We start from the raw sequence: 20,381 nt of genomic DNA, 5'->3' as shown, positions 1-20,381 counted from the left end.
AAGGCCTAGGGTGGCCTCACCCTAATTGAGGCCCTTAAGAGTGACTAATAGCTGCTTCCTGCCCCCCCCCCCCCCCCCACACACTCCGCCTTTCACTTTTCTGGTGTATATTGGACTTCAGGACGTCAGATTCACAGAAATGTGGTTGACTACTAACTGCCCTCTGAAATGACACAGCAAGCCTCTCATTTGTACCAAAAAGAATAAGACCTAACAGCACTATGGGAGTACCTTCACTACATGGACTGCAGTTGTACAAAAAGGTGGCTCACCTCTACCTTCTCAAGGGCAATAAATGCTGGTCTTGCCTGCAGCACCTGTATCTTGTGAACGAACTTTAAAAAAAATTAAAATGCCACAGCTCCTACTTTTTTCAAACTGCGGGCCTGTGACCAGTGGTGTGCCTCAGGGATCAGTGCTGGGTCCACTGTTATTTGTCATTTATATTAATGATTTGGATGAGAATATAGGAGGCATGGTTAGTAAGTTTGCAGATGACACTAAGATTGGTGGCATAGTGGATAGTGAAGAAAGTTATCTCCGATTGCAACGGGATCTTGATCGATTGGGCCAGTGGGCTGACGAATGGCAGATGGAGTTTAATTTAGACAAATGCGAGATGATGCATTTTGGTAGATTGAATCAGGGCAGGACTTACTCAGTTAATGGTAGGGCGTTGGGGAGAGTTACAGAACAAAGAGATCTAGGGGTACATGTTCATAGCTCCTTGAAAGTGGAGTCACAGGTGGACAGTGTGGTGAAGAAGGCATTCGGCATGCTTGGTTTCATCGGTCAGAACATTGAATACAGGAGTTGGAATGTCTTGTTGAAGTTGTACAAGACATTGGTAAGGCCACACTTAGAATACTGTGTGCAATTCTGGTCACCCTATTATGGAAAGGATATTATTAAACTAGAAAGAGCGCAGAAAAGATTTACTAGGATGCTACTGGGACTTGATGGATTGAGTTATAAGGAGAGGCTAGATAGACTGGGTCTTTTTTCTCTGGAGCATAGGAGGCTGAAGGGTGATCTTATAGAGGTCGATAAAATAATGAGGGGCATAGATCAGCTAGATAGTCAATATCTTTTCCCAAAGGTAGGAGAGTCTAAAACTAGAGGGCATAGGTTTAAGGTGAGAGGGGAGAGATACAAAAGTGTCCAGAGGGGCAATTTTTTCACACAGAGGGTGATGAGTGTCTGGAACAAGCTGCCCGAGGTAGTAGTAGATGCGGGTACAATTTTGTCTTTTAAAAAGCATTTAGATAGTTACATGGGTACGATGGGTATAGAGGGATATGGGCAATTGGGATTAGTTTAGGGGTTTTAAAAAAAAAGGGCGGCATGGACAAGTTGGGCCGAAGGGCCTGTTTCCATGCTGTAAACCTCTACGACTCTATTTCACTTATGCAAATTTCTACACTCTTATCCATCTTGCATAGAAAGATAGGAAGTAGGAGCAGGAGGAGGCCATTCACCCATTGACCCTGCTCCGACATTCATAACTATCAAAGCTGATCATCCAACTCGATAGCCTGGGGGTGGGGGGGTGGTGGAGGGGGGGGGGGGGGGGGGGGGTGATCGTACCAAAACAATTTTAAGTGGCGAATGGGAAAGTGGGAGAGAATTGCATTGTTCATTTGGCCAAGTTAAAAATTGAATCTTTGAAGAAAAAATGAAGCAGGATCTGTTTTCCTGCCAGAAGAAGGAGGGGCAGGGCCTGAACTAGCTGAAAGCCAGCAGATTGCAGCAGAGTCCACCATTGCACATGCTCAGATCTCTCTGTTCTGTGCAGAGATTCCGCCCCCACCCCCCGCAACCACTGCCCTCCGTGACCGATAGAGACTGTACGTGAGGAGCTTCACCGGTGAGGCTTCAAAGACAAGTGAGCCCAGACAATTATGTTCCGGGCTCACTAATAATATTTAAATCACGGAAAGGGCGCAAGGCTGATCTTGCTGGTTATCCAGCGCCGGTAAGATTGCAAGAGGCGAGAAAAGTGGGCATGAACCTGATTTTTTGGCTCTCGCAATCTTACCGGCTCGCCCATCAATTGGTAAGATTGCCCCCCACAATGTTTGGCCTCAACTATTTTCTGTGGTAGCAAATTCCACACGCTGATCACTCTCTGAGTGAAGCAATTTCTCCTCATCTCTGTCCTAAACAGTCTACCTTGTGTCCTCAGACTGTGACCCCTAGTTCTGGACACCCCACCATCAGAAACATCCTTCTTGAATCTACCTTGTCTACTTTTATAGGTTTCTATGAGATCCCCCCTCATTCTTCTGAACTCCGGCGAATATAATCCTAACCAACTCACTCTCTCCTCATAAGTTGCACATGCCAACCCAGGAATCTGTCTGGTAAACCTTCTCTGCATTCCCTCTAAAGCAAGAACATCCCTCCTCAAATAAGGATACCAAAACTGCAGACAATATTCCCTGTGTGGCCTCACCAAGGCCCTGTATAATTGTATCAATGATGTGGAGATATTGGATTTATGTCACATTATCAGTAACCCCCACAGCTTGCCCCCTGGACTTGCAGAATCTCACTAGCTGTTCTGTCTGGAGACAATACACATCTCTTTAACCTGTGTTTAATGCTCCCTCCACCCACATTGTCTGTACCTTTAAGACCTGGCTGGCTGTAGGGATTCGCATTCTAATTAGTATTCTGTAACTTGATTTCTCTGTGCACTGTTTGAGAGCACATTTCCACTCCATCTGACGAAGGAGCAGCGCTCAGAAAGCTTATGGTATTTGCTACCAAATAAACCTGTTGGACTTTAACCTGGTGTTGTGAGACTTCTAATTGTATCAAGACATTCCTGCTCCTATACTTGAATCCTCTTGCGATGAAGGCTAGCATAGCATTTGCCTTTTTTATTGCCTGCTGCAGCTGCATGCTTACCTTCAGTGAGTGGTATATGGAAAGACCCAGGCCCCATTGCACATTCCCTTCTTCTAATTTATGGCCGTTCAGATAGTAATCTGCCTTCCCGTTTTCACTACCAAAATGGATAACCTCACATTTATCCAAATTATACTGCATCTGCCATTCATTTGCCCACTCGCTCAACTTGTCACATTGAAAGATCTCTGCATCGTCCTCACTGCTCACCCTCCCACCCAGCTTTGTATCATCTGCAAATTTGGAGATATTACATTTAGTTCCCTCATCTAAATTATTAATATACAATAGTGAATAGCTGGGGTCCCAGCACTGATCCCTGCGATACCCCACTAGTCACTGCCTGCTATTTTGAATAAGACCTGTTTATTCCTACTCTTTTTTTTTCCTGTCTGCCAACCAGTTTTTTATCCATCTCAATACGCTACTCCCAATCCCATATGTACTTTAATTTTACATGCTAATCTCGTAGGTGAGATTTTGTTGAAAAGTCTTTTGAAAGTCCAATTAAGCTACATCCACTGGCTCCCCCTCATCACCTCTACTAATTATATCTTCGAAGAATTCCAGTAGATTTATCAAGCATGATTTGCCTTCATAAATCCATGCTGACTTTATCCAATCCTGCCACTTTTTCCCCCCCAAGTGCTTTTCTATAAAATCTTTGATAATGGATTCTAGACTTTTTCCTACTACTGACATCAGTCTTACTGGTCTATAATTCCCTGTTTTCTCTCCACCTCCCTTTTTTAAATAGTGGGGTTACATTAGTTACCCTCCAATCTGTAAGAACTGTTCCAGAGTCAATTGACATTGGAAGATGATCACCAAAGCATCCAATATTTCTTGGGCTACTTCCTTAAGTACTCTGGTATGTAGATTATCAAGCCCTGGGGATTTATTGGCCTTCAATTCCATCAGTTTCCCAACACCATTTCTCTGCTAATACTGACCTTTAATTCCTCCATCTCACTAACCCCTGTGTTCCCCAACATTTCTGGTATCTTATTTGTGTCCTCTTTTTGTGAAGACAGCACCAAAGTATGTATTTAGTTGGTCAACCATTTCTTTGTTCCCCATTATAAATCCCCCTATTTCTGACTAAGGGACCTACATTTGTCTTCAGCAATCTTTTTCTTCACACATACCTATAGAAAATTTATAGTCAGTTTTTATGTTCCTTGCAAGCTTACTCTCATACTCTATTTTCCCCTTCTTCATCAGTCTCTTGGCTCTCCTTTGCTGAATTCTAAACTGCTCCCAATCCTCAGGTCTTTATTTTTTCTTGGTCAATTTGTATGCCTCTCCCTTGGATCTAATACTCCCTCTAATACAGGAATAAACAATTGTTGCAGTTCACTCTTGTGCTCCTTGAATGTTTGTCATTGCCTTTCCATGGTCATCCCTTTGAGTAATGTTTCCCATTCTATCATAGCCAACTCGTGCCTCATATTATCTTCCGTAAATTTCACGAGCTGCATGTGCCCATAAGGTTGACTTCAAAATTTTCATTCTCACTTATATATCCCCACATTTGCCTTGTCATATCTTGTCTTAATGATTAGCACCAGCCTTTTATTTATCATCTAGCTTCTCTTTGTATCCACTCCCTCAATTTGATCATTGCTGGCCTTTCATTAAGCCACTGCAAACTTGGCTCATGAGATTTTCTGGATAATTATGTTTACTCTGCTACCTCCCTTCCACCCAGCTCCTCTTTGATTTGATCATTCCTTTTGTACACCAACATAACTTTCTCCATTATTTCGTTTCCTACCTCAGCTCAGCATCTGCTATTTTGTTCTTCTTAATGTGAAGCATTCGAAACATTTACCTGTACATCATGCAAATAGTCATCAATCGGCAGTTTGTTTACTCACAGTATTTCAGCAAACAACGCTTCAACCACTCATGAAGAAAAGTTGTAACTTTTTTTAAGTGTTGCTGTTGGAGAGTATGGAGAGGTCAGAAAGTAAGGTCACTGTAGCACTAGACAAAGGTGAGAGACCTCAAAGGTGAGATAGGTCAGGTACTGAAGTAGAAAATATGATCTGAAAAAAATTGAGTAACTATTTTAACATTTAACTCTTGGACTTCCTTTGCACTTTTGCATATTGTTTCAGTTATTCTTTTGGAGGTCAGTGGGATGTTTAATGTTAAATTGAGGAGTTCCCACAGGTGACAGCCTTCTAAAACCTGGGAGTAAAATTTGCAGGTCGTGTAAATGAGACATCAAGTTGCACGCTGCCTCCATTTTAACTCACTGTGTGCCTTTTTATTAGCTGGAACAGGGAGTTAAAATCAACCCCGCTGCCCATCTCCAAAGAAATTAATTATGCTATGGCCAGGGTAGCATGAAAATCACATTAAACATAAAAGTTATACACATAACAATACAGAACTAATGGAAGAGGATACAGCATAGATGTAAGCTCATTTTCTGTTCTTTTTAAGCAGCAATCAATTCGCTGCTCCATTTTACATTTGCTAAGATGGCCAGCAAGTTAATAAGGCTTTAAATAATGTATTCTGAACCAAACTCCATATACTGTAAACTGTATAAACTGTGTATACACTGTTATCTCTGTGGCTAAATTGGATAACAGTGGGAGGGGTAGGCCTGAGATAAACTTTATTTTGGATTCTGCATTTTTTAAAAATCGGACCAGATGGACACACTCAGGCAGCTTACTGGGAAACAGATTTCAATTTTAGATCACTGTGCCTTTGGCAGTACTCGCAGGTGGTTTCAGGGAGTGGTGGGATGATCTGGTGTAGGATGGGGTGGTGCTTGGGGCTTTGCGGGTGATTGTAGGGGAGGATATGATTGTTGGGAGGCTAAGTGATCTACTGGAGGAAAGCAGTGGGGAAGCAACTGCTGGGGGAGCAGAGTGCAGGAGATGATGGGCAAGGGGAACCTGATTGGAAGGGGTTGATGGGACTATTAGAGGAGAAGCAATCTGAAAGACAGTGGAGTTCTGGATGGCAGGAGAGGAACTAGTGGGGAAGAAATGATCAGTGGGAGTGGAAGTGATTGTTGGAGAAGGTGGGTGGCAGGCGATCTTCAGGAATCGAAGAACAGGGGTTTGTAAGGAGTCAGAGGATCTGGAACTGGGAAGCGATTGGGAAGAGAGAAGTTTTTAGGAGGGAGAAAGTAGTCAGTGGGGGGAAGTGATGATGGAGGTGATTGTTGGAGAAAAGATGATCTGCAGGGGAGAAGGGATCTAGAGAAGGGGAGAAGGGATCCAGAGAAGTGGAGAGGATCGAGAGAGGACTCATAATCTAGAGCGATAATGAGTGGGGAGAGGCAATCAGTTCAGGGGGAAATAATTGGGAGGTGTGGAGGCAATCATTGCAGGGAAGCAATCTGAAGAAGAAAAGAGATCTGAAGGGACATGGTAATTGGGAGGTGGAAGAGGGGATTTGGAGGGGAGGAGGTGATGGTTAAGTAGGGCATGGGAGGGGATCAAGAGGGGGGAAGGCAATTGAGAAAGAATACGTGATTGTGAGGTGAAGAGGTAATTGTGAGGGGGAGTGATTGACAAGAGGCCAATTGGGGCCCAAGAACAATCCTTGGGACCACGAGAGTATTTTTAAAGTTGACCTTTCTGGTGGAGGCCTCCAACTGCCCTTTAATACTGAAACAGGCTTTAGGCCCCATATTTATCTATGTAATACGTCAAATGTTAGATTCAGGTGGATGGTTCACCACCTGTACTCCATTATATCAGATGATGCACTTTCAGATGCTGCAGTGTATCTTGCAGATGGTATATGGCGTTGCTTGTCATTCTGAGCCAGTGTTTAGGACTAATGTGGTGGATGTGGTGCCAATCGAGTGGGCTGATTTGTCCTAGATTGTGTCAAGCGCCTTGAGTGTTGTTGGACCTACATTCATCCAAGCAGTCGGAGAGTATTCCAATACAATCCTGACTTGAGCTTTTTAGATTGTGCATAGATTTTGGGGAGACAGGAAGTAAGTTGCTCATCACAAACTTCCGAGCCTCTGACCTGGTCTTACAACCACAGTATTTATTTGGCTAATCCAGTGACATTTTCAGTCAATGGCAATCCACAACACAGTAATTTCCAATGGTAATGCTAATGAATGTTAAGGTGAGATGGTTAGATTCTCCCATTTTGGACATGATCATTGCCTGGAAATTGTGTGACATAAATATTACTTGGCATTTATCAGCCCAAGTCTGAAAGTTGTCCAGGTCTTGCTGCATATGAAAACAGACTGTTCCATTATCTGATGAACCAAGAATGGTACTGAACATTTTGCAATCATCAGTGAACATCCCCACTTCTGACCTTATGATGGAGGGAGGGTCATTGATGAAGCAGTAAAAGATGGTTCGGCCTGGGACATTATGAGGAACTCCTCATGGGGACAAATTTATTAGGCCTTCAACAGTCATAGCCATCTTCCTTTGTGCTAGCTATGACTCCAATGAATAGAAAGTTTTCCACCGATTTTCCTTGATTTCAATTTTGCCAGGGTTCTTTGATGCCACATTTGGACAAATGCTGCCTTGATATCAAGGACAGTTACCCTGATCCAACCTGTTGAGTTCATTTCTTTTATCCATGTTTGGATCAATGCTGTCCTGATGTCTAGAGCTGATGGGCCCCGGCAGAACCCAAGTTAAGCAGCAGTGAGCAGGTTATTGCTGTGTAGGTCCTGTTTGATAGCACTGTCAACAACACCTTCCATCATTCTGCTGATGATTAAATGTAGATTGATAGGGTGGTAATTGGCTGGATTGGATTTATCCTGCTTTTTGTGGACAGGATATAACTGGGTAATTTTCCACATTGTTGGATAGATGCCAATGTTGTAGCTGTACTGATTTGATTTGTTTTGATTTATTATTGTCACATGTATTAGTATGTAGTGAAAAGTATTGTTTCTTGCATGCTATACAGACAAAGCATGCCATTCACAGAGAAGAAAAGGAGAGAATGCAGAATGTAGTGCTACAGTCATAGCTAGGGTGCAGAGAAAGATCAACTTAATGCAAGGCAAGTCCATTCAAAAGCCTGACAGCAGCAGGGAAGAAACTGTTCTTGAGTCAGTTGGTACGTGACCTCAGATTTTTGTATCTTTTTCTAATGGAGGAAGGTGGAAGAGAGTATGTCTCGGGTGTGTGGGGTCCTTAATTATGCTGGTTGCTTTGCCGAGGCAGCAGGAAGTGTAGACAGAGTCAATGGATGGGAGGCTGGTTTGTGTGATGGACTGAGCTTCATTCATGACCCTTTGTAGTTTCTTGCGGTCTTGGGCAGAGCAGGAGCCATACCAAGCTGTGATACAACCAGAAAGAATGCTTTCTATGATGCATCTGTAAAAGCTGGTGAGAGTCGTAGCTGACATGCCAAATTTCCTTAGTCTTCTGAGAAAGTAGAGATGTTGGTGGGCTTTCTTAACTATTGTGTCAGCATGGGGGGACCAGGACAGTTTGTTGGTGATCTGAATGCCTAAAAACATGAAAGCTCTTGACCATTTCTATTTCGTCCCCATTGTTGTAGTCAGGGGCATGTTCTCCACTGCGCTTCCTGAAGTCAATGACTACCTCCTTCGTTTTGTTGGCATTGAGGGAGAGATTATTGTTGTTGCACCAGTTCACCTGATTCTCTATCTCTTTCCTTTACTCTGTCTCATCATTGTTTGAGATCCGTACTTGGCGAAGGGTGCAACTAGTTCTAGAGCACATGGCTTCAGCACCACAGCTGGGATATTGTCAGTACCTGTAGCCTGCACTCTATGCAGCACTGTCAGTTGTTTTTTGATATAACATGGAGTGAATCAAATTGGCTCAAGATTGGCATCTATGTTGGTAAAGATCTCTGGAGGGAGACAGAGATGGATAATATACTTGGCACATCTGGCTGAAGATGTTGCAGATCTTTGGGCCTTGTCAGTTATTAAGGCCTATTGTTAGAGGCCGACTGAAAAATTACAGTCTAGAATTATCGAGTCAGCCTAGAAAGGATTGAGGGCGGCTTAAAGGCAGCCTCACAGCGGCAGATCAATGCCCAGATCTCTAGGTTGGCTTTAAGGCCCTTCCCATTTCCCTGGTCTCAAGTGCAGCCACATGCCACCCTGTCAAGGGATTACCCTCCACAATGATGGCCTGGCTGCTGAAGGCATTTCTTAATTTAAAAGTTTAGAAAGTGGAGAGAGGGCAGCTCAAGATGAAGGTGCGCTCTCTTTTTTGGTCTGCAAACTGCTGCTCTTTCTTTACATTGTAGGCCTCCTGTTTCTCCTTCAACTTTGAGAACCCGCCCACCATCCTTAATTGGATAACATGCTTGGGGAAAATTATTGTCAAGTGACTGTTTCCCCACACAGTGCAGGGCTTTGACCTCATTTTACGCCCGGTGGTGGGGTCCTGATTTGAATGGCAAAATCCTGTCCTGAGTGATGTAGACATTAACTCCACTGCTTACTACAAAAGAACAAAGAAAAGTACAGCACAGGAACTGGCCCCCCGGCCCTCCAAACCTGCACCGACCATGTTGCTGTCTGAACTAAAACCCCCTACCCTTCTGGGGACCATATTCCTTTATTCCCATCCTATTCATGTATTCGCCGAGACGCCCCTTAAAAGTCACTATCGTATCTGCTTCCACCACCTCCCCCGGCAGTGAGTTCCAGGCACTCTCAACCCTCTGTGTAAAAAATGTGCCTCGTACATCACCTCCTAACATTGTCCCTCGCACCTTAAACCTATGCCCCCTAGTAATTGACTCTTCCACCCTGGGAAAAAGCTTCTGACTATCCACTCTGTCGATGCGCCACTTAATCTTGTAGACTTCTATCAGGTTACCCCTCAACCTACGTCGTTCCAGTGAGAATAAACCAAGTTTCTCCAACCTCTCCTCATAGCTATTGCTCTCCATACCAAGCAACATCCTGGTAGATCTTTTCTGTACCCTCTCTCAAGCCTCACATTCTTCTGGTAGTGTGGAGACCAGAATTGAACACTATATTCCAAGTGCGGCCTAACTAAGGTTCTATAAAGCTGCAACATGACTTGCCAATTTTTAAACTCAATACCCCGACCGATGAAAACAAGCATATGCCAAGCGTATGCCTTCTTGATTCCCTTCTCCACCTGCATTGCCACTTTCAGTGACCTGTGTACCTGTACACGCAGATCCCTCTGCTATCAATACTCTCAAGGGTTCTGCCATTTACTGTATATTTCCCATCTGTATTAGACCTTCCAAAATGCATTATCTCACATTTGTCTGGATTAAACTCCATCTGCCATCTCTCCAACCGATCTATATCCTTCTGTATCCTCTCACGGTCCTCATTGCTATCCGCAATTACACCAACCTTTGTGTCGTCCGCAAACTTACTAATCAAACCAGTTACATTTTTCTCTAAATCATTTATATATATATATTACAAACAACAAAGGTCCCAGCACTGATCCCTGAGGAACGCCACTAGTCACAGCCCTCCATTCAGAAATGCCTTCCACTGCTACCTTCAGTCTTCTATGACCGAGCCAGTTATGTATCCATCTTGCCAGCTCAACTCTGATCCCGTGCGACTTCACCTTCTGTACTAAAAATGTGTTTCCAACCCTTTTTGTACATTGATTAAAATCAAAGCTTGTGTATGTCTCAAATCCATACCAATTTCACAAAACCATAATGTAACACTGCACCTTACTGTTTTGGCTATCAACTCAGATGATATTGTGTTCTTTCTTTGTGTGTAAATTTTGGTAAAGCACAGACTTAGGAGAATTTCAACTCAATTCAAGCCTTCCTGAGAATTAGTGTTTGTCCCCTTATTCTACACAGACAAATTTGAAAGTATTCCATTTATTAATTCTAATGAATGCATGCACTTCAGCATTGCGATTTCTTGGAATTTCACTATATGTATGATTTGTAATTCAGAAAATGAAATGCAGGAAAGTGATTCAGAATTGAAGAGTTGCCCATTGTCAGATCCTTGCAAATGCAATAAAGATGTTTAATTTCTTATTAACAGAGATAAGAAGAAAACAATTTAGGATGACACAAATAGTATTTACCTCATGTTCTGTAAGACCCTTCTTTCAATATTAAAAAAAGCAAATTGCCTTTTTTCATTTAATTTCTTCAGTTGACAGAATTCTGATGAAGGTGTGGTTCATAAAGTAGGATTTAATCACAGCATGGGACTAAGGATTCAAAGGTTGAGTAGTTTAAAGATTTACTGTACTTAGCTGTAGCTCCACCCTCTTGATACGTCATTCGTTTTATCATGGAATAGTACCTCTGACTGACAGCACTAGCTACTTTTAATAACCCTGTCATGTGACGCTGAACAGTAGTGTTAGTGTAGTAGTAAGACAGGTGCCTTCAGTTCAATTTCTGTAAGGGGCCAGCACCCCACACGTGTGCCTGCTGTGTCTGACTGTGGATTTATTGAGATTTTAAGCCACAAGCTGAATGGAGTGGGACAGGTGCAACCAAGATTTTGTGTGGAATGAAACAGAGGTGAGTTGGAACATAAATCAGTGATCTTTGCATCAGAAATGAGTAGGAATAGACTTATTTGTAGATAAATAGAGAATGCTACTTAAAAGCGTACTCATCTAAGCCTCAACAGTCTTAAACTTGTATTATTAGAAAATTATTGAGGCTGTCTCATACAGGCAAGTTGCTTTTACTATCTTGCGCGAGAAGGACTGGCTTTACTTAACCTCTTTTTAAAAAACCTCACCTTAAAAGTTCTCTCGTACAACCCTGCAGTATGTTAAGCAGGGCAGAAAATTTAACTTGGATTTTATCTGTCTCCTTCGTTTGCAGTCACACATCTATGATTTTTCAATGCTGTTAAAGGTGACACTGACTTTTTTTAACTGCAATTCTCATTTATGAAACAGCTTGTGTCATAAGGTTCAGATTTAACCTAAAATCTCACTGTCATTTGGTAATCTGTTTGGCACTGTGCCATAAACAAAAGTGTTAGAGTAAATTAGATAACTTAGCACAAAGTATGAATCCAAGATTTGACTTTAGTTTTTCAGTATGTTCTATGATTTTGATAACCCAAACTGATTTTTTTTGCACAATAGTCTTCCTCTAGAATAACTATTTCAAGCATTAACTCTGAGCCATCCACAGTAGAAGTCTAACAGCTACAGAATGTTTGTTTGGAAAGGGTGCTGCTGGTAATGTAAAAATAGGCACCAATATATTAAATCTGTATCACCTGCATGGGAACAATTCATGAAGAAAAAGCAGGAAGGTTCACAGCTGTTTTTTAGGGTATGCCTGCATGTGAGTTTATTGCTCTGTAAGGGGTTTTATGTGTTCATGTTCAGCTTCAGAAATGCTCACATGCCAAGATGATTGCTGCTAACCTTGTGATAATCTTGAGACACAATTGCTAGAAAGAATATAATCTTTCCTGCGGCAAAAGCTGAGTAATCATTCAAGTGTTTTTGTTTGCTTTTTGTATTCCAATATTTTTTCAGAATATTGCAGTAGGTGGTTTTGTATTCTTGCATGCGAATGTAGTGCATTTATACTGTTGCATGCTTTACATAGTGTGCTCACCAACCACACAGGACATAAATCTTGCATTCCAGTTTATATGGAAGCTGGGAATATCTGCTGACCCCTTGATGCCTCTGAGGTTCTGTTCCTTCATAAACAGCTGAGTGGTTTTGTCAAAGAATGTGTTTTAGCATTTGCAAATCTGTTTTCTTCAGTCATGCATTAGTTTTATGAGTGAGCCAGGAGCTGAATAAAGAATTAAGTTTTTAGACACAGAAGTATGTTTTGTAATCTAACCAATAAATTCTGTTTCTCTAGGGACAGCAACTAATGGGGAAAATAATTATTAAGTGTAAGAGTGCAATATTGTGGATTTTAATGCACTTTTTGAATTTTCATTTACAGCAGCAACTGATATTAAAGATTATTCTGGAAAAGTTTTGTTCTAGTAGCCACTGACATTCATTAAAGGGCAAGGTGCAAGTGTTATTTGACAAAATATCTTGTGGAGATGCTATAATTTGCATTTTAAAATTGATCCTATTATATTCAATGTGAAGTTGAAAAGAGATCAACTAAAAGTTAATAAAATTGTCTCATAATCGTAAATGTTATAACAGGACATGTCTGTGTACCTGGGGCACTCAGTTGTCCTTGTTTTTCTGTTTTGTGTTGAATAGCAGTATCTTGAGAAAAATGTTTCGTGTGGAACTCCCCCTTGTTGTGATATCTTAAAGTTGTATGCCAATGACATTATTTATGAATGGGAAGCAGTGGATTGTGGGCAGAACTCTGTTCATGATGTCACGGAATAGAAGTATATGATTTCACATCAGGAGAAGTCCTACACAAATGGTTTTTCTGAGGCTGCACTATCTAGTGATTTCAAGTTATAAAACAATATACAAAATGGGGCACTGAGCATTAGTGGGCAATATATAGAAATATGCTTTTATAACAATTGTTTGTGAGACAGTTATCTAACAAGGGATACTGAGAAATACAAGGTTATCTGTTTTTATGACATTAGGATTATGTGGTGGTTCAGTAAAAGTTATGCCGATTGATGATTAACAACGTAAAGCTGCCAGTTGTTTTACTAGCAGCACAGTAACGTTTGCTCATTATGCCATATAAGGGAAGTGTTGTTTAAAAAAAAGTTCAAAATCAGCTGCTCTGCAATTGTGTAGATGTAGCAATGAGATATGTGAACTGGTAAGCAGCAGATTTCCTCAGAATTTTTCCACGTTAACTCCCTAATCTTAGGCAGTTATTCAAAAAGCCCATTTACGGTATCAATCTGACATTCACTCAGCTGTCAAAATCAAGTACATGCTTGAGATATTTTGCCATTTAGTTATCAGACACTCACCTCTGAGCTGAATTTCTGGATATTGGCAATGTAAACCTGAGCGCTAACTTTGACCTCTTACTGCACTGTATATATAGGCAGCAAAGCACTTTCAGCATCACTTAATTATATAGAGCTGCACTAGATATTTTTGAAAATTGCTGCAATCAAAAAATATTTTTTCCCCTAAAATCTTTGTTTGGACTCCAGATACTTTACCGGTAGTGACACATTCTGCAAAGCCAAGTGGTGTCAAATCTGTTTTGCTCCTTGGTAGAATATGAGGTCAATCAATCTTTTTGTTAGCAGTCGTGGGTTTTTGTTAACTGTTTCGTCTTCCCTGTTATCAATGGCATTTTGCACTGAAAACCTTAAACAATAATTAAACAGCAAAAGATTTGAAGACAGTTCATACTTTGAAGCAATTCTTTATTTATAATTATTTATTGAAAAGAAGTTGTCAGTTGTAAGTCCTAAAGAATGCAGCAGGGAAGGTCAAATGGGAAGTTAACCTGCATTGCTCTTGCACCCTTCTTAACAGTAATCTACTGAGCAACGTTGGCTCAAACTTCATTGCCAAGGCACTGAAATTCTTGACAGAAGTTACTATTATAACTTACCAGATGTGAAAAATTTATTAGTAAAGTCAAATATCTTAAAGCATGCTCTGTTTTGTTCTCTGTAGTGTGCTGCTTTAGTTGGTGAAGATCAGCCGCTGTGTTCAGATCTCCCTGAACTTGATCTTTCTGAGCTCGATGTAAATGATTTAGACACAGAAAATTTTCTGGGTGGACTCAAGTGGTACAGTGACCAATCGGAAATAATATCTAACCAATATGGCAATGAATCATCCGACCTCTTTGAGGTAAGCAACTAAGATTCAATCAACACTTTTATTCTGTAAACCTGCTGAGGCATAATATTCTTTAAGCAAGACGATGCCCAGATTTCGCAGTTGTAATTACGATGAAAATGTTATTTCGTAGATATTACCCTGCTACATATGCCATCCACATATGCAGAGTTCAAAGTACAAATTTAATAGTTACTGTCAGTAATTCCCTGTTGTTCCACAACACACACTGTTGAATTCCCTGTGGAATCTTGTGGAAAGCACTGAACTGATGAGAAATTCCTCTTTCATGTTGTAACATCACTGTTAAACTTGCCCCCTCTGTGGAAATGTTGGCCCAAATCTTATGATCTCCAGGTTGTCTGAGACTGAACATACGATCCAAGATAAACATCGGGATCCAGTGGACATACAAATGCACTCACCTATGTGGGAATTGCCAGGGAATTTTTGACTTCTGATGGGCAATTTCCCTGCTGCCCAAGACCCTCCACAAATGTTAGTGTCAGAGAATTTGGATAGTTGTAATGTTCCTACCTGGATAGTTACCCAAGAAGAGTTAGACAGAAAAAATCTGGTCCAACTACTGGGTAACTACACAACCTTCTTTCTAGTCACTTAACACCCCCTGCTACCTTCGGACTATACCCTAACAGTCTGAAGAAATCCTGACCCAACTAGCCCTTCCAGACACCCAACCACCCTGTTGATTAGCTGACTATCCCCCAACCCAACTACCCCCCAACCCAACTACCACCCAACCCAACTACCACTCCAACCTATCACCGTCCCCTTGATCTGAGTGGACTATCCTTCCTGACCTCACTACCCTCCTGACCATCTGACTATCCCTCCTGACCCACCTGCCCACCTGCCACCACACTTACCTGCCACTCACCCATTTGTCATCCTACCTACTTACCTCACCCACCCTACCCACTTACCTTGCCCACCTAGCCACTCTATTACCCTACCCATTCACTAATATTCACCCATTCAATTACATTAACTGGACATTAAATCTATCATACAACAGCCCATCCCTTCAAAAGAAGGGCATGTTCTGTCTTTCTCCCTATTCTACAGAGCAATGATAAAGTTTCGGAGGGTTGTTGCACTCTGCATATCTGGTACAGCTGGGCTTGGAAGACCCAGCAAGAAATGTGGAGTAGCATCAAGGAAGGGGAAAGAAAGTTCGAGCGGAGTGGCAGTCTGAGATGATTGTTGCTCCTGGAAGATCTGGGCTGTTAACGAACTGTTACTGGATTTTTAACGATATACTAAATAATAAATAGGCCTCTCTGGCCTTGAAAAACTAATTTTACATTTATGTAGAGCCAGGGGTAGGGCTCAAAAGTGCAGCGAACCATTCAAAAGTCCATTGCCTTCAGTGGGACCAGGAAAGGGACTGTGTAATTCTGCCCATAGATTTTTAATGACTTTAAATGCGTTGTTGTCACAATCTTTATTTTGCTGTCTGTAAAAATTATAATGTGAAAATTAATCAGTACATTTTATTTTCTGGTTTTCTATTGGTGAGATTTCTTCAGGCTGTTTACCTTGTTTGATGAGGTCACGGTTGCTGGATACCTATTGTGCTCCTGACTGGTGTCAGATGCAAATTAATTTGGGAAAGGTGAAACCCATGCAACAGAAAGATCACTGTATCTTTGTGGGTAACTTTCCTAGAGGTTAATGTTGAGCATCTTTGCTTTGCCACTGACTACAAAAATCCAAGAAATTATTCAGAGGATGCTCACTTGCAAAGGAACTGTTTAGAATAATAAAGCTTTCAAAATTATTTTTTTCTCTAACAACTAGAAGTGAAAATGTTGTGGACAAAATTCATATGCATTTTCAACAAAAACCTTTCAATTAAGTTGGTATTGATTGTTTGAAAAAGGATAGGGAACGTATGAGAATGGAGGCAATGTGATTTATAGTCCATGAGTGTGCGGACCTGATCACCATGAAAGATGATGAGATATGGTCACTGGCTCAAGTGGAACATAAATTGTTCCTTCACGGTCACTTACTATATATTCAGATTTTTAAAGCATTTATTAATTAAAATTAAATGGATATTTGTTGCAAATGATGATTCTAAATCAAGAATAAATTAATATATAGAATTTGGAACAGTTGGAGTGATGACAACTTGAATCTATTTTTAAATCCGGTCTCATCTGTGACATTGGGCTGGATTGCTGGATTTTTCCTGCAGATAGCAGAACCCAGACATCAGGTCCATATGGGGGTCCCAAACTGACCCATTTTTTTCAGCATACCCAATGATGCAACCTACCGGGAGGCAGCCTCCTAATTGGCTCTCTCCGCACTCGCCATCCTATTAAGGAGAATAGGCAAGCTATGAAGGCCGCAAACCCAATCTGAGAGCCTGCAATGTCAGGCTGGAAGCTTCACTGGAAGAATTGGTGTCACTAAGGCAGGCAGGAGGGTGTGGGGGCACCTCAATATGGAGGCATTCCTGGCTGCGCTGCCTGTATAGAAGTCCTCAATAAAATAGGCCCTAAGCCACAATGGCTATCGGTTTGGAAGAGGAAACTCCTTCCCAGGACTACTAATGGATGGAGTTGCTGCATTTCATTCCTCCAGGTACAAATCTCATTCGGCTGTGCAAATCAGGGTCTTATAACAGACAACAGTGTAATCAACTATTCTTAAAGGGGCAGCTGCCGATTTCAGCTTTCAAAGCAATTTTTGTGGTGTAATATTGAGCATTCATGCTCTGTGTGACCTTACAAAATTTGACCCCTCTGATGCCCGATTCTCCTCAGCACCATCCCACATTAAGCAGCTGGACTCTGCCATGGAGAATCTGGATTTCTTATTTCCTCCAATTAACAAACTTCTTCCAAAAACAACCATGCAAATAGTGCAGGCTTCTGACTGCCTGGGATCCCCAATTCCAATGGGGCAAGTTAAATGTGGAATTGAACAAACCACAGAAAATAGGAGTAGACACCGGGCTTACTCCACCCACTTCTCAGCCAATGGATGTGGCCACTATAAAATTCACCCAGTTAGTTAAGAATTTTAGGTTTTGAGTAGCTCCAGAATCATCAAATGCATAATGTTACCATCCAACTTGATATACTATCTTAATACATCGTAAATTCAGTTCCGGTCCTGTGCTAAATTGACTGTTTTCAGCTGTGGTACTATTTGAGGTGCTTTTATTGGAATGAGTGCCCCTGAGTTAGGAAGAAGAAAAAAATACCTGTGCTTCCACTGTTGATCACTTCTCAGTGACCCTTGCTCCGAAGAAGTTATGTTAGATTAAGAAAGGGTCAGATTTGTGAAACAGGTAAACTCACCTACTGATGCTCACTGTCTAAGCCCAAAAATGCAGCCTGGCCCTTTTGGCAATGCATTAAAAGACTGCTGTCACCCATGAACCATGTCCCTCTGTGCCTTCAGAGAAAATTAGCTAACTATAATGTTCTGGTGCTCCTGAACATGCAACTTTTATATGCACACATAGAAAGATGCCCTATAATTAACATAACTTCCCACTAGTTGTCCGATATCACTCATTAACACAGTTAAAAGGAGGGGGTATTCAGTTGGATACATGACTTACAACAGTAAAACTTAAGTATTTCCTATAGCTGACTTGAATAATATATCATGCTGCCACCTTAAAATCCTTCAAGCTTTCTATTTTAAAAAAAATGCATACAAAATTAATAGAGTAGATTTTCAATTTAGGTATTTTTTTGAGCTTGGAATGGTCTCAGTTATGTCAGTGAGTTTAAACTGCAACCTCCATTGGAAATTACATTTCATGTTTAACAGCAGGTTATTGTGGGATGTTTGGTTGTTCAGTAACTTTTTATGTTGAATTTGATTGTCAGTTCGTTAGGTTGTGCAGATATTTACAACTCTGCTGTAGAAATGAAAAGGTGGCCTGAACCATTCAATACAGTGGCCCTGCAAGGTGGTAAATTATCATACTCCATTGGGAAATCGTGTGCCGCAAATCTGGGATTCCACATCTGGTAAATCCTTGATCTCAGCCAAAGCAGATTGCTTCCTTCAAATAAGAGCTAGGACATTCTGAATATTCAGTTCAGGTTAGTTGCACAAAGCTCTATCTGGATGAACACAGAGTGCAATGATATGGCCTGAGAACAGTGGAAATTAGTAAGTGAAAGCGATCTCAATTGCATGGTTAATGTCCCAAATAGGTCAAAGGATGATATGGAAACCTTAAAATGTTTCGATACTTTGACCGAAATCCTCACCCTTAAATTTTGTTTTTAAAAATGAAATTTTATGTAGACCAAAATTATGTTTATTATAAGATGTGCTCTTTTTTTGTTAGATACTGCGAAATAAAATGTAATGTCACTGCAATATGAATCATTTGGTACAATGGCACTGCAGCATGACTCATTTAGACCAGTAACACGATATCAGGAGCCTGTTCTTTAATAGAATGGCAAATTCTGCTATAAATTTTGCTTAAGATTCTGAAAAAATATCAAATCAGTAAGTGCTTTAAAAGCTTTATGTGTAATTTAGGTTGTAACATATTTCATATTGTATTTGTTACATGTGGCTTGACTGACTATTATTGCTATATAATGTGCAAATGATATTACCTACTTACATTAAATCAATGTGTTTTTAACCCAGTGAGTTCCAAACTCCTTTCTCAATTTTACTGTTGAAAAGAAAGTTCCAGGAATTAAATTAGAAAAATTGGATTGTGAATTTAAGTATGCAGCACTATCCCCTACCTCACCATCAGTATTGTCTACCAACCCAGATTGTAATGGCATAGTGCTAATGTCACCAGATTAGTAATACACAGGCCCTGCCTAATGCTCTAGGGACATGGGTTCAAATCCCACTACAGCAGCTGATAGAATTTAAATTCACTGAAAAAGCTAGTCTTGTCATAAAAAAACCCATCTATTTCACCAATACCCCTTTAGAGAAGGAAATCTGAAGTCTTGGTCTCGCCTATGCAATGTGGTTGACTCTTAATGCCACTCAATTACCACTTGAAAGCCTTCAAAAAAGATTGAAACTGGACAGATAACCTAGACACTGGAAATGACAACAGCAAACGCAGCCCTGTCGCCGCTCCTCAATGATCTGGGACTTTTGCCAAGATTGGACGAGCTGTCGTACAGACAAGTAAAGCAACAGCCTGACATAGTCATCATCACAGAATCATACCTTGCAGATAATGTCCTGGACGCCACCATCATCATCCCTGGTCCATAATCCTCCATGTTGACCACCACTTGGAGGAAGCACTGAGGCTGGGAAAGGCACAGAATGTACTCTGGATGGGGGACTTCAATGTCTATGTCCAAGAATGGCTTGGTAACACCACAACTGACTGAGCTGCAAGGCCGAGTCCTGAAGGACCTAGCTACCAGACTAGGTCTCTCACAGGTGGCAACTGTCCATAACAATACTGGTAGAAGTGACTATGACATGGTCCTTGTAGCAACAAAGTCTTGACTCCACATTGAGGATATCTTCCATTATGTTGTGTAGCAATACCAGTGTACTCAATGGTTTAGATTTCGAACAAATGCAGCAATTCAAAACTGGGCCACCATGAAGTACGGACGGCCATCATCAGCAGCAGAAGTATATAAAACCACAATCTGTAACCTCATGGCCTGACATGTTCCTCATGCTACCATTATCACCAAGAACAGGGATCAGTCCTAGTTTAATGAAAACATTCTGGAGGGCATACCAGGA

At 41.2% G+C, this 20,381-nt stretch overlaps 1 protein-coding gene across 3 annotated transcripts in view; it reads left to right on the top strand.

Moving 5' to 3' along the window:
• The window catches only part of ppargc1a (peroxisome proliferator-activated receptor gamma, coactivator 1 alpha), a 590,881-nt gene that overhangs the window by 426,048 nt on the left and 144,452 nt on the right, over nucleotides 1-20,381 (top strand). For 2 of the 3 annotated variants that reach the window (XM_078215483.1, XM_078215482.1), the window contains exons 1-2: nucleotides 11,273-11,421; nucleotides 14,463-14,642. In XM_078215483.1, coding sequence (XP_078071609.1) covers nucleotides 11,374-11,421; nucleotides 14,463-14,642 — 228 coding nt within the window. In that variant the 5' untranslated portion in view covers nucleotides 11,273-11,373. Of the gene's footprint in view, nucleotides 1-11,272; nucleotides 11,422-14,462; nucleotides 14,643-20,381 lie in introns of those variants that run through there. The other variant, XM_078215481.1, reaches the window with a different exon arrangement.

Source organism: Mustelus asterias, chromosome 1 (assembly GCF_964213995.1).
Source record: "Mustelus asterias chromosome 1, sMusAst1.hap1.1, whole genome shotgun sequence".
Lineage (NCBI taxonomy): Eukaryota > Metazoa > Chordata > Chondrichthyes > Carcharhiniformes > Triakidae > Mustelus > Mustelus asterias.
The sequence above is the reverse complement of the archived record's forward strand: the minus strand, read 5'-3'. Positions and strand labels throughout refer to the sequence as shown.